At 46.9% G+C, this 14,377-nt stretch overlaps 1 protein-coding gene across 1 annotated transcript in view; it reads right to left on the minus strand.

The window, feature by feature from the left end:
- Positions 1–422: 422 nt before the first annotated feature.
- The window catches only part of FRMD4B (FERM domain containing 4B), a gene marked incomplete at its 5' end in the record, with an annotated part of 65,255 nt that continues 51,300 nt past the window's right edge, over positions 423–14,377 (minus strand). The window contains 8 exons of the mRNA XM_082487693.1: positions 423–2,157; positions 3,621–3,753; positions 4,384–5,189; positions 6,562–6,687; positions 7,909–8,056; positions 9,382–9,438; positions 12,692–12,920; positions 14,175–14,294. Of these exons, the coding sequence (XP_082343819.1) occupies positions 2,037–2,157; positions 3,621–3,753; positions 4,384–5,189; positions 6,562–6,687; positions 7,909–8,056; positions 9,382–9,438; positions 12,692–12,920; positions 14,175–14,294 (1,740 nt within the window). The 3' untranslated portion in view covers positions 423–2,036. The remainder of the gene's footprint in view (positions 2,158–3,620; positions 3,754–4,383; positions 5,190–6,561; positions 6,688–7,908; positions 8,057–9,381; positions 9,439–12,691; positions 12,921–14,174; positions 14,295–14,377) is intronic.

The following is a 14,377-nucleotide window of genomic DNA, read 5'->3' on the forward strand; positions in this document are numbered from 1 at the left end:
AGGGGCAATAATAGACGAGCAAGAAGTATTGCCAGAAACACGAGGCCACCTCTGCCTGCGCATCGCTGCCCAGCTGAGGCTGAGCAGCAGGTCCAGGGATGGCGACCCTCCCACAGGGATGCTGAATGAGCCCAACTCGGCTCCCTTGGGGCAGCTCCCTGCAAAGACACTGAGCATCACTCCCCCCTCCCCTTGCACCCAGAAATGCAGACTTACGGACGTGTTTTAGGAGGGTCTGAACCGCCCTGGGCCAAGCTTCCCCCAGCCGAGGCCACTGACCCTCCGCACCCAACCTAATGCCCCAGGCCAAAAGAAATCAGACCACGGTGATTCACCCTCTTACTTTAAAGTCCTGAAATAACACACACTGCACTTTTCCAAGCACTCAAGTAGAAATAGGAGGAATGCTGAAGTGGTTTTGGTAAGCACACTTTTTAGTTTATTGACCTATACAAAATAATAGGTCTAAAAAATTCAGAAGTAGTAAAAGAATAAGCAAAAAGAGCTTTCGCATTTCTAGAAGGCTATACAAATATGCAAAAAACAAGGAAATAAGTTATTTTTTATTTTGTTTTTGTTCGTTTAATTCCAAATCGCGACTCTAATAATACAAACGACTAAGTACCAGCTTAACAAGTGTGTTCTTCTGTATATATTACATGCTCTGGAATATTGGTAAAAAACGTCAAAAAAGTTTATCAGAAACTTTTCTATTCACAATATGAACAAGGAGTAACTAATCCTTTGTATAAAAGAAAAAGAGCACCATTTATGGAATCCTGAAGCACAGTACAGCTGAGAAACGAGAGAGATTTTACCGTACGCAAACGACTCGTCGGGAATCACGCAAGATAACCCATGCCAATTTGTTCCTACAGATGGATGACGTGAGGTAGGTTTATCCCTCTTAGATCAAGACTGCAGTCGCACGTTTTTTTTTCTTCCCCCTACACAAATGGTTTCGTGAAAATGCTGTTCTGTCACTCAGTGACTCTGCAACGCACCTGGCAGTTCAGATGACTCGCGGTACAATCCTAATGCCCCTCATTTTAAGGCACCCAACTTGGCTGTTTGTGTTTGCACCCACCCTACAATACTGGCCGGTACAATCAAATTGTTCGCCGGGCGATCACTGGAGCTCCCCAGCGCGGCTCCCTGATTCACTGTGGCAGAGCAAAACGGAACCGTCGCCCAATGAACGGGGGTCACTGTGCAGCCACCGTGAAAATTTGCCTACTGCTCCGCACAGTGAAGTTGTACCATGGAAAAGGTCATTAAATGGGAGGTTATTAATTACACTTTATCATGGAAAAGAGTTCAAAGTTTACTGCTTCTGTTTCCAAAACCCCACAACTGCCTACAGTTTTTAACACGACATACTGTGTCAGCAAATTCTTTTCTTTCCAGAATTTGCTTGTGGTGCTAACACACGCTCTTAACAACACCCTAAAAAAAATGGATAAACTCATTCAAACCTCCATAATAATAAAAAAAAAATAATCCAGCCTTCTTTCAAGTAATGTTCCAATACTGATTAAGTCACCCTTTGCCTCACACACACACAGTATCTATCCTTCATAAGCTTATGAATGTCCTTCCAGGTCACCATAAGCCATGGCAGAACAAATTTTCATTTCTTCTTTCAGACATCAGAATTGTGCTCCTAGAATTCCTGTTTTTTCCACAAGAGTCTCCTTTTCACATTTTTTTTTTTTCCTCTGAGGTTTGCCTTCAACATCTTCCAATCTTCCAAAAAAGTGCTTGCTAAATATAAATACTTCAACCAAGTGCTGCATCTAGTCATCGATTAAACTGCGGCTTGCCCTTGCTCGTGTAGGCTATCTGGACTCAGAAAGAAATGCCATTCGTGGTAAGACTTTGTCATTTTGCTACAGTCCCTCTGAATTTAATCTTTCCCAGCGAAACAGCCCGCTTCCTTTTCTTGTTGGGTTTGGAAGTTCCACCCAAGATCTGCCTCAGAGTCACAGCATTTTGCGCAAGGCATGCCAGGGTACGGATGCGGGGCTGCAGGCGGTCTACACGAGCGTCCCGGGCTTTGAATCCTCATGCCAGAATAACCTCTGCTCCTTGCCGTGCAAGTCGTCTTCCAACCGGCTCTCCTCGTCGCCACCCAGCTGGCTCGTCTCTGCGTAGGCTCTGTAGGAGACACGGCACCAGGGATCAGCGAGAGCCGGCCGAGGGGCTTCCCCAGACCCCCGAGCACTGCACAAACTCACGCAACCCCCTTAGGCTTTGAGTCATGCTACTTATTGCGAGTTCAACCCTCCGGTGTAATTTGGATCCAAACACAAACCCCAGTTTTTGTGCCGTAATTAGTCAAATTGTGTATGACAGGATCTCAGCTGCTCAAAATTGCCAAGGCTGTAGAGCATATTGATTGCTCGTTTGCCATAATCACATTAAAATAGAAAATAAAACAGATGAATGATCAGACAAGCGATTCACAATATGGAAAATTAATAGCTAATAAACCTTATCTAGAAAAAGCTGCCAAAATAAGCAGTTTCCAAAGCCCAATTACAGGAAGAATTTAGCACAACTTGTATTTTTAAACACTGTTACTATAGGTCTTTTAAATCACTGCAATAAAAAAAAAAAAGAAGCCCATGGCATTTAGCTTAGAAACAAGCAGAAGCTTTTGTATCTTTTTTTAGACTTTCATCTATTTTAAAACAAACAAAATTAAAAAAAAAAAAAAATCAGTAATTTTACGCAAGTCAGCCCGGCAGCAGGCGTAAGCTGCAACCCATGAAGCGGGAGGCACAAACGCCGGGTACTTACTCCAGCTGGATACACTTAGCGTAAGCGTACTTAAACGTGGCAGCATTTGTGGGGACAGCGCCATTCCTGCAGAGAGGAGGTCTCTGTTCTCACTGATAACAGCCGGAGGTACCACAGCCGGGGGAAGAGACTGAAAACACCAAGCAGGAGCAGCGAGAGAGCTGCAGGGATTTCTGCAGGGACAGAGCAGACCCTGGGCTGCCCGCGGTCCTCGGGAGAGCCCCCAGGAGCAGGGCGGCCCTACAAGCAGCAGCATGTCCCGCATGGTCCCTACTGGGAACATCCAAGTGAGATGCGCTTGGCAGAGGCGCTATCGCCTTTGAACGCCAGCACTCTGACATGAGTTTTGGAGAGGTGTTTCCTTTTCTTGTTTATCCAGAAGTTTATCAGCACAGGCACTACAGCTTCAAAGACACAACAGGGCTGTGTGTTCTGCCGGACCGCTGATGGGGTACAGGAGAGACCTCCTGTCACAGGGGCTGCGAGGGACCGGGCTCACGGGTGCTCTGCCCACAGCACCGCTCCGAGCATCGCAGCTGCTGGGGACTGCAAGACCTCCGATGGTCCAGCGTCAGCCGGAGGAAAAGGCTGTGCAACAAACGACTTGATCCTTCGCTATGACTGCTTCCCCCTTCCTCGAATATTGGTGGGACAGTTAGTGATGGTGCAGCTGATCGACACAGAGAAGACTGGCTCTCAACACAAGTCAATTTTACTCTTCACCCTGGCCCTTTGGAATCAAGCTGATTTTCTCAGAAGTCTTAACAGCCCGTGTACCGCAGGAGGAAGGGCAGAAGCTCTTGGCACACTCTACTCACCTGCTCTGCAAAGGAAGGTTGCCATAAACATTCCCGTAACAGCTGGCATAAGAGGAGTGAGACAACGTATCATAGTCTGAAAGTCCCGGTGCAAGCGGGTTTCGCCAGTTCCCAGCAGTGTTTGTAGAAGACGCTGCAATCGAAAAAAAAAAAAAATAAAAGAAGATATTACAGCAAATTAGATCTTTCTCCAGCTAAATCAGCTAAGACAAATGAGACAGTTCTCATTAGCGATCTCTATGGGTTTCTGCAGGACACACAAGCAGACAATGCAAACACAAAATATGATTTACAAGCCCTGCAGGGAGGAAAGCACTGTGTGGGCGGTATTTTGGAACTAGGGAATCTCTTTAAAAAGACTTTCTGACCCATTCAGTGATGCCCATCATACTGTATTTTGGAAGCCATCACGGCAACTGCGTTTACATGGCACGAAGTTTTGCACATTGCTTCTAGCCGGTAAACGAGCCTGTTTGAAACCCATATGGCTCTTTGTGCTCCTTTGGACTACTGCGCTTACTCGTACCCGCAGGAGAAGGGAACCAGCAAATCTTTCCTCCCAAGCACGGAACAACAAGACCCTACTCGGTTCCTCATTCCAGGACATCCACACACTCATTCCTCAAACCAGGACAACCCTTCAGGACAGAGCTCCAGCGTTGCTTCTGCTCTGCTGACTTCAGCGAGGCAGTGGAGGGGGGCAGAATTTGCTGCACAGCAGGGACTTACAAAAACACTCAGCATAGAAGAATTCAGACATTACCCGAAGAGAAAGACGACACCCGACTGCTCGGAGAACACGGCACCTGCGGACCAGCAAAGCCCAAACTCCTTTGAGATCCTCTGTCAGACTCAAAGCCTGCCTGCAGGCTATGACCCTGTTCCTTTTGACTGGAGGCACGTTGGTACCAACCACGGAGATGCTCTGCTACTAAGGCCTTGTGAATGTTTTTGGTTATATGCTCCGTTTTAGCAACTTGCTTCCTCGGAAGCCTTAGGGTTGCGTATGGGTTGTGCGGTACTCTGTCCACTTCATCCTCATGGTAAGACCTGAATTCCCTGTAACGGTCATATCCATAATGTGCCGACGAGCGATAGGAAGGATTGACACTGTACTGTCCCTCCGTATCACTCTCATAAACATATCCTCCATTGTAATAAACGTCAGATTCGGTGTATGGGGAATATCCAGAAATATAGTAATTAGAGGAAGGCTGCTCCTGACTTTTGTGGTAGACACCATTGCGGACATCCTTCTGGGCAAGATTTGGCATACTTCCTGAACTTGCAGCAGAAATGTTTTGTTTCTTTGACCGTCTTCGGCCCCTGGTCCTGTTGTCGAGCGTCTGAGTAGTATAATACGGATTGGGAGTCGGTGTCACGCAGTAATATTCGGCACTTGACTGGCTAGTGTAGGACGATCCGTCATCGAGGATCTCTGTGCTGCTGCTTCGCTGGGACTTGGAGAGGGTGAAGGCTGCCTTTTCAGCAGGGGTCTCGGACAGCAGGTGGGTTTGGGATTCCAGACTTCCACTGCGCTGCCGGCAATGGTGCGGGGAAACATCTGGCCTGAAACAACACAGATGTCGGTTGGTTAAAGGCAGTCACACGCAAACACACACAGAGTTGGAGAGAGCACGCAGGGGCAAGTCAGGCACACTGCCTCCCCAACCAAACCACAATACAAACCCAGTCTTTTCTTTCCACATAGGATATCTGCATGGCAAGAAATTCGGCTTGGCTGGATTTTAGATTTGCTGCAACAGTGGGAGATCTCCTATATAAAAATCTATCGTGGTGTGAGTAAGGTTAACCTGTGACAGAGATATATGCAGCAGATATACATCTAATAACACAGGTGAGCTCACGTTGCAGCTCTCTTCCCGTACTAAGGGCACTGATTGGGATCTCTCACCTCTATCTGGGCACTTACTTTTTCAGGAGGGTTGTAGGAACGTAATCCACAGCAGACATCTGTCAGCTTGTGGACAAGTTTCTGTGGGGACACTACTAGCTGATGGACAATACAATTTCGTAAGCCTCACTTGGTTAGAAAATGAGGCTACAAAGGAAACGTAAAACAAATTCTGGCTATCTTACAAGTATTTTACGGAAACATTTTCATAGAATCATAGAACGGTTTAGGTTGGAAAGGACCTTGAAGATCATCGAGTTCCACCCCCCCTGCCCTGGGCAGGGACACCTCCCACCAGCCCAGGTTGCCCAAGGCCATGTCCAGCCTGGCCTTGAACACCTCCAGGGATGGGGCCTCAACAACCTCTCTGGGCAACCTGTCCCAGTGCCTCACCACCCTCACAGGGAAAAACGTCTTCCTAAGGTTCAATCTGAACCTGCCCTCTTCCAGTTTAAAGCCATTCCCTCTTGTCCTATCGCTGCATGCCCCAGTAAAAAGTCCTTCCCCAGCTCTCCTGTAGGGCCCCTTTAGGGACTGGAAGGCCGCAATAAGATCTCCCCGCAGCCTTCTCTTCTCCAGGCTGAACCGAAACAAGAACAGAACTGAACTGGACAGAAACAGCAATGCTTTTTGAACAAGCATTACTTGTTAAAACTTCCTATAGGCACCTATGTAGAAATGACCCTTCTCCTCTAGTCTTTCATGGATCAGAGAGGCAATACTTGCCTACCAGCTTCCAAATCCCTCCTAATTTTGCCGAAACCCCTTTGGGTGTGCTGCTGTTTGCCCAGACAGGGTTTGGGCTCACATAAACACTCACATATCCTAAAGCTGGTGCAGGACTGTGCCAGAAGATGGTGGCGGATATTAACCTTATGCCTCCAATATCCAGAAAAGACATTTTGAGAGCCTGACCCTGCTGTAGGGAAAGCTGCAGGGAAAAGGACCCTTTGCCTCTTAACACCATTTGCTTTTATTCTTCCACTGCCCAAGATGGACATCCCTTCTAAAACAAAGCCCCCTTACTGTAAGTGGCTGCTACTGTAGGCATTGCGTGTGAGCACGGGGGTTGTAGGCATGCTTCTCCCTCCATGGGGCTGCGGCGGCCGGTCCAGGGTTCGGTAAGGACTGCTGTGAGTCGAAAGTGGGTCCCTGTAATGAAGGAGACAACCCCGGTTAGGTTAAACGCCATGCAAGTCCCAGCAAACAGCACATGTGCACCCTAAGCCTTGAAGAAACAAAACCAAGGGCAGAAATAGCAGGTAGGGGTGCAACTGGATAAGCTTCCCATATAACAAATCTGGTTTTTATACGGAAGAAAAATTCAACCCCTTCTTGTGGTTCGAGGGGGTAACACGGCAAGGGAGGTCCTCACAGGACCAGTAGGAAAAGCTGCTGCCAAAGTACAGGAGTATGAAGCAGAAGAGACAGAACAGGTAACAGAGAAGCAAACGAATCAGGTTTTAAAATGAAGCAAAGCACAGCTAAAGGGTTACATGTGGCTGTAATTCAACTTCTGAACTTCATGTGGAAGACTGCTCTGCTTATCTTGAGGGACAGCTGAGAAAAATGCGATGACTGACATTGCCCAAAACTTAAAAAAATATTTCAGCTTGCTTTCAACAGCCTGCTTGTGCGAGACACAGCCCAAGAACTATCAAGATCAGTGGGAATTCCTTACACAAAGAACAACCAGCACCAGATCAGACCCACAGAACATGATCACGCAACCATCAGTAGAGCTACCGCTATCCATGTGCCCCATGGAACTCTCGTTCTAGCTCAGAAAGTGCCTGAATCCCACAGATACATACAGGCACCGCAACCAGTCGCTGCAGCTGGCACTAATGGCGGTCACTGGTTGAATCCCAGTAACCCTGCTCTTACATGGAGAATTGTCCATCAGGACTTAGGCGAATTCTGTATGCTTTGACAACGTACTTGCTGAAATACCAATACCATCGGGAGGCACTGGTGTTATCAGAAGCCATTAAGCACATCATCAGGAAAACTACAAGTTGTTTAATTAATACTGAAAACAAAGCACAGAAATGGAGACAAAGGATGACAGTACTAGTGGACGTGAGCAACTCCTTAAATACAGCCCTTGCTATAAAATTTCTCACCCGTCTCAAACCTCTTCACAAAGACTGCGCTACCCTACAATTCCGGAGAGCGTGACAACTACTTATACACACTTATCCATACTTTTCTTACTAAACAGGAAATTTAGTTCCCATCACCACCTGCTGCAATGGCAGAGGAGCGCGGAGGCAGCGCTGGGGTGCCCATAGTAAGAGGAGTCTCGGCAGAGGCAAAGCGGAGCTCGTGCCAGCAAGGCGGAGAGCACGGTGGCAGCGAGACGTGCCCTACCTGGAGTGTCTGGTTTCCAAGAGCTGCTCGTTTATGGATGACTTTCTGAGATGAATCCTCTCCACCCCGAGGGACTTTGGTGGAGGAAGCCTTGGGGAAAGCTGCGCAGAGCTGGGTCTCTGCGCTGGCACAGGAAGCGGTTCACTCACTGTCGGAATGGAATACGCATTTTGTTAGCAAAATCCTCGATGATTTTTGCCCTGCATGCAAATCTGTGGCCCCTAAGCAGAAACATTTTGTACTACAGAAGCCGTGAATCTAGAACAGCTCTCCTGCCTGCACCGAGCTCTCCTCCGCGCGGACAGGACATCACGGAGGCTCGTACAGATCTCGGCAGCACCGGCTCCTACGGTTATTACACCCAGCTTGGGGCTGCGCCAGATCAAAGTGGAACTTCCTTGGGAAAACACCTGTTTGCAGCGCGATCCCTCCCAGAGCCGAGCAGGCAAGCTCAGCCTCCGCAAAAGCCAGTTCCTCTCCCTCACCTTCCAGCTCTTTACTTGAAAATGACATTTTAAGAATTAGTTTTGAAACCTAAAAGGGACTGACTTCAAAAGCGACCGAGTGAGCAGAGACAACTGACAGACAAATTTGGCTGAAGGCAACTGGGAAGACGCTGGTTTGATCCTTGTTCTCGCTTTGCTTAGGGCACAACCCAGGTCCCAGAGCCAAGAGGAAACTCCAACTAATACATATAAATGCAGGACGAGCATCACAGAGAACACTTGCAGAAGCTAAAGCCGTGGCCCTGCTTCTACTTGTACAAGCAGGAATCGGGTGCAACTCCACTTTAAAGCACAAGTTGGGTCGTACAAGTCTAAAACTGGGACAAACTGAGATCGGAATCAGGCCCTAACTGAAAAAGTGAGTAATAATTCAGATAATGTTTGTCCCCCAAATGACGATTACCCAGTTTAAGGGAGAGGCAAGCCGAGTCCTTTCCACCTTGTTGAACAGGGCGTGAATGTGTGTCTGTGGGTGTGTGCGTGAAATGAGTAAGCTGAGCAAACACCATACCCATACAAGATGCAGGCTCACCAGGTAACAGATAAACATAAACAGATCATTAATATTTGTGCCTGTTCTACTTTTCTAATAAGTTTTATAGTAGCTGTAAAGATAGAAGGGCTGAGGAAATCCTCCCAGCTCCTAACTCCTCCAGCCGCTCATCCACCTCTGGCCAGGTCTTAGGGATGAAGTATTTGTTTGAAATTCAAAGCCTTCAGCTCGCAGGTTGGTCATGTTCAAACCAATCACCTTCTCTTAAGACAGCTCAGATCAGCTCACAGACCGCACACTTTCAATAACTAACCCCTTGTGAAGACAGACTTTCCCGATTAAGCTTTTTCTCCTCCGCTATAGAGTAATCTGTCATCGGAAGTCACCAAAGTACTAGTAGGCTAAAGGACAATAAGTCAAAGGAAGGTCTCTGAACGGGCTCACTTCATAGGAAGAAAAGGATAAGCAACATACCGTCATCATAGGTGGTTGTGTCGGACAGGGAGCTGCTCTCAGATGGAATTATATCATCTGTGAATGAAAAGAAGTACTTTAAGCATAGGAGGCCCAACATTAATTTCCAAATATCACATACAGTTTATTCTCTAAGGCTTCAGAGACAGCTGCTGCTCGTAACACTACAATCTGTGTGCTTTAGCCCTCAACAGCCTGCAGGCAGTCCTGCTTTGGAGTATAGCACGACCTAGTTGTGCTCGCTGCAGCTCAGCTGCCTATGTAAAGGAGTTTTTCAACTGCAGTGGGAATCAGGCCAAGATGTACAAAGGTGTTTTCCACCCAACTTCCAACAGATCTCACAGGGTGTTTTGGTGCTTCAATAGGAGTCAGGAGCCTACAGAGACATGTAGATCTTGGCTGCTAGCATCTAATCTCCTCTAGGTACACCTGAAATCCCACCAGGTAAGTACGAAACGCCTTTTGAAATTTGGCATTCACTTTTGAATGTTTCATCAGCATACAAATTCCATTTCAATTAAATTAATATCCAGCCAGAATAATCCCGCTGACTTCAATCAAGTTATTGCAAATTCCAACAGCACAGAGAGCAGTAACTGTTGTAGGGACATTGCAAATTTTTTTTGTTTCTTTTACATTTTCTTATTTATTCAAAGTGCTTCACTGCACCTGCCTGTCCCCTCACCTCGATATTGCACACTACCACTTGCTCTGACACAGCCTGTCCTTGCTAAAGTTTAGAACAGACCAGCAGTGGCAGAGAAATCAGGCTGGTGATAAAAAGCAGCACAAGAGAGAATTAATCCAGAGAAAAATCTGTTCCCAGGCCGTTTGTGGCAAGACACAGTGCTGGTGGGCTAAAAAGTCTGCATGAAACTCCGCGTAAGAGGGAGAGAAAGCAACAAAAGACGATGGTGGCAGCCACGTTGTGTGTGACACCTGCTTCCTCCATCACTCATCATGAGCGCGAGCAGCTTACGTTGCTCCCTCCGCGTCGCGCTTTGCTGCGAGGAAAGGTCTGGTTACAAGGATTTGGTAAACAGAGCAGCTTTTCAAGAACAGCAAAACATCAGGGCTGGTCCCGGCCCCGAGGGGACTCGTCAGACCACCGAGGATGGGTTGCAGCTCTGTCTGCAACCTGACACTGGGAAAAGGCTTCAGGGGAGCTAATTCACGTGAATTTGACCACATGGTGGTGAAATATGGAACTGGGCCCAGTGCGAGGAGGAAAAAAAGCTACCTAGGAGGGGGGGAAAAAAAAAAGCCAGTCTAAAGCTACGCTGGTGCATTCCTGTGGGGTCTGCAATGCTGACATATGGGAGAGCTCCGAATTTAAATCCTAAATCTGTGCAATTCCCAGCAAAAGTGGAAGAAACTCTGGGCTATGGTGGAAGCAAAGGAAAGGGAAAGTGGAACATGGGGAGCAGGAGGCAGTCCAGTATGTCCTTCACCTCCCATCCCTTGGGGGCTGGGATGAAAATAGCTATGGTTTGATTCAATAAATCAATGTTACTATTTCACACGCTATTTCCAACGACTCATTCCCCAGATTCACAGATGGAAGTGACTCATCACTGGCTCAGCCTTCTGAAACTTGTACCTTGAGGCCGAGAGTACCGCCAGCGACGGGAAAAGGTTACACAAAATCAACTATTGAAGCAGATGACAGTTCTGCTTCAGGTGAACGTCTATACGCTGCAGTGTAAGAGTCAGGAATTGGAAGGGAACGCAGCTAACACTGCTTTCCAAGTATTTGCTGTCTTGCAGTCCCTACTTGCAGGGAGATCCTTCAAGACACGGAATCTAGTCCCTTCTGGCTGCATCCACCTTCCCAGACAGCAAACAAGGATGTTGCATAGCAAACGTTGCAAAACGATGGGCTAAATGTACAACGACCAACTCCTAAGTTGCACAACAAGACAAAAAAAAAAAAATGCCTGTAACAAAGAGCAGTGACTGCGCACGGATGCTGTCTCACGGGGCTCTCGTGGCTTGTTGGCCTCCAGTACCTTCCTGGTCATTACTACACATCACGTGTCCCCGGTAATTCAGGACCTCCCACAATTAGTAGCCAGATCGGTGAGAAAGGGACTGGAAAACCAGATGTTTTCCTCATGTCTTGTCAATCAGGAACTAGGCTGGGCCACCTTAAGCAGCGATCCTCAACCTTTCAGAATAAGCACTTTGTGATGATGGATAGCCCAGCGCCGCCGTGGTTTGTGCTGGGTAAGAAGCCAAACCAAGCTCTCAACCGGAACGGGACACGCCGAAGGTTTCCCCAACAGAAACCTGGCAGTGCACAGGAGAAGGGTCTCCTCCAGGGAAAATACGTGTTGGCAAGAGGTCTCATCTCCAGGGTCAGTAAGAGGGTATCAATCCAAACAGCATAAAATTCTTGCATTTTCTTTCCCACCTTGCAATTCCCAGGAAAAACCCCACTAACCTCACAAAACAGCACTTCCTCTGGGACAAAGGGGAAAAGAGAAATCAATTAAACATTAACAGTTATCCATATATTTTTTCCACAGATAGGAGAAGTAAAAGATATCCTAAAACTGTTAATCACTGTGGAAACTAGAAGAGCCTGCAATACCTATGAGCTTTTACGACTCCCAAACTCCTTCAGTTGGCTTGGATACTAGCAAGTTTCCATGCTTTATCCTACAAAGCAGCAAGAATCTCACCTCCTTTAGGAAAATCACACTTTCAGAACGGAGGAGCCAAGGGTATCTGCTTTCACTGTGCTCATCACTGGCAAATGCCTTTAGGCAAAAATCTGTTTGCCACTATTTGCACTCAAACTCTTGAACTTTGCTTACGTCTTCCTGGAAATCAGTAATTTTTAATCAAGAAACAAAGTCTTTGATCCTTATTTCCTCAATCTCGTAGAAAAACTCACATGCTCTATTCTTGCTAGAACTGTAGCGTTGCAGAAGGACAGGGCGAGAGATCTTGCCTGTGGCAGCTCAGACATACAACTGCACTCAATACACTAGGATTTAAGACACCACACCAGTTTCGGCTGAGATGCTCCTGCCAGCCTTTCTAAGTATAGCATCATCGGTCTGTACCTGGTGCTGGAACGAGTCTCCACTTGTTCCTAAATCCGCGGCTTATTCTGCCCTCAGCCTATAAGTAGTGCACTTACTATATCAGATGCAGCAATTGCATCTCTTTTTTTCTTACTTAACTGCCTCGGAGAAGATAAAAATCATATAGAGGAGATGTAAACAAAACTTGTAAGTGAGACAAAATACTTTTTTTTTTTTTCCCCTGTTTTCATCAGAATATGGGGAATTCTCTACTTTACCTGGTAGAGTAAGAGTCGATTTCTGGGTTGGTTTTTTGCCACACTTGATTCTATACTCGTTTATGGAATTTTCTATCTCTTGCAGCTTTTTTACAGCATCGCTATACTCTTGCTTTCTCTTCTTCTTCACGTTTTTGCAGAGGTCTGGCTCACTGGCAAGTTTCTTTACCGCTTCCACCAGCTTTTGCTGTATGATAAAATTGCTCTCCAAGTCCTGCAAAGTGGGATCCTGCAAATGCATGAGATGAGTTATTTGCTTGTATTCTGGGTAGAAATTATGAATGAAAGTATTAAACAGAAGATCTATTTTTGTGGTAATGAAGTGAAATCTTGAGCAGAAACCACAGAAATATGAAATTTTATATACAAGACAATCTCAGCACACGAAATTCTTAGATCTTATTTCTGACTAGTGTAAGATTATGAGATCTCTTGAGAAAGGTCCAAAGTTCTCAAGCCCGGGTGATGTAAGATACACATCTAAATTCAGGTTTAGACCACTAAACCTCTTGCTCCGAGTCCAAGCCTGAAAACATTTGTTCAAAACCTCTCTCCGCTTTGGGGAAAATAAAGATGGAAATTGATGCCACCATACCCACGCAACAGGGAGCTGGCGGCTTTAATTAATTGTTTGTCCACAACTTTGAGCTGCTCAGATGAAAGGCGCTGCAGCAGTGCATGATTAAATGTGGTCAGTAGGATTTTGTTTCGATACCTTTTAAGCAGTCTACATAAAATCAGTTTGCTGCAGACACGGATTAGACCAGTCCTGTAAACCAGGGCAGCGAGTTTTTGGTGAAAGACAGATGCAAAGCGCCCAACACCTACTTACTACTTGGAAGATGCAGTTTGTTAACAAATCTCACAAGGAACGAGGGGGAACGGTATGTGTCCAGAAACCGTGGGTATCTGAATTACCGTATCTCCTGAGTCAGTCTCCGCCAGCAGAGCTCATATTAGCTTCTTGAGCAACATAGAGAGATTTTACTTAGGTGGAACTTGCATTAAGCCAGAGATAAATCTCCTCCTGCTGTCACCTGTCACATAACTATGCTCACGGACAGATGATTTTGCAAGGGGGACAGTGCACGTCCCTGACATGTTCTGGGTTCAAACACAATCTCAGCCCGACACAAATCAATGCTCGAGAACAGCTCGTAGCCATGGCTTGCCAAATGGCGTTACGCACCTGCCCTTCTCTAATTAGCAGCAAAATGTCCATTAAAATTCAAGCAGCGTGGCCAAATCAGGGGTTCGGGTCAGGGGATTTTAACGCCTTTTGAAACAGCCAACTTCCTGGTCATTTCAAAAGCAGCATGGCTGAAATAAGGGCGGTACCCGCCTAAATTTCCCAGCCTATGCAAGCGACTGTCCCGGCTGCCTCCTCTTAAACAACCAGGGAAGAGCTGGATTATTTACAAGTGGCTTTGGCCACCGGTCTGGCCACCCCACCTCTGCTGTGAAAACAACCTGCAGTGCTCACCTCTTCGCTCGGGAGCAGGTTGTCATCCAGCTTGAAGGCCGTGCCAACGCGTCTTCTGACCTGGGGAGGTTCCTCTCCAGCGCTCAGAGGATACTCCTTGGGCATCTTGCCCGTCAGCTCCTGGGGAACAGAGAGGGCTCCACGTGAAGGTCCGGAGGGAGAGAAGGGCTCTCACCCGCCCCGACCCCAGCGTAAGGTGCACT

This window comes from Vanellus vanellus (assembly GCF_965231255.1).
Source record: "Vanellus vanellus genome assembly, chromosome: 9".
Taxonomy (NCBI): Eukaryota; Metazoa; Chordata; class Aves; order Charadriiformes; family Charadriidae; genus Vanellus; species Vanellus vanellus.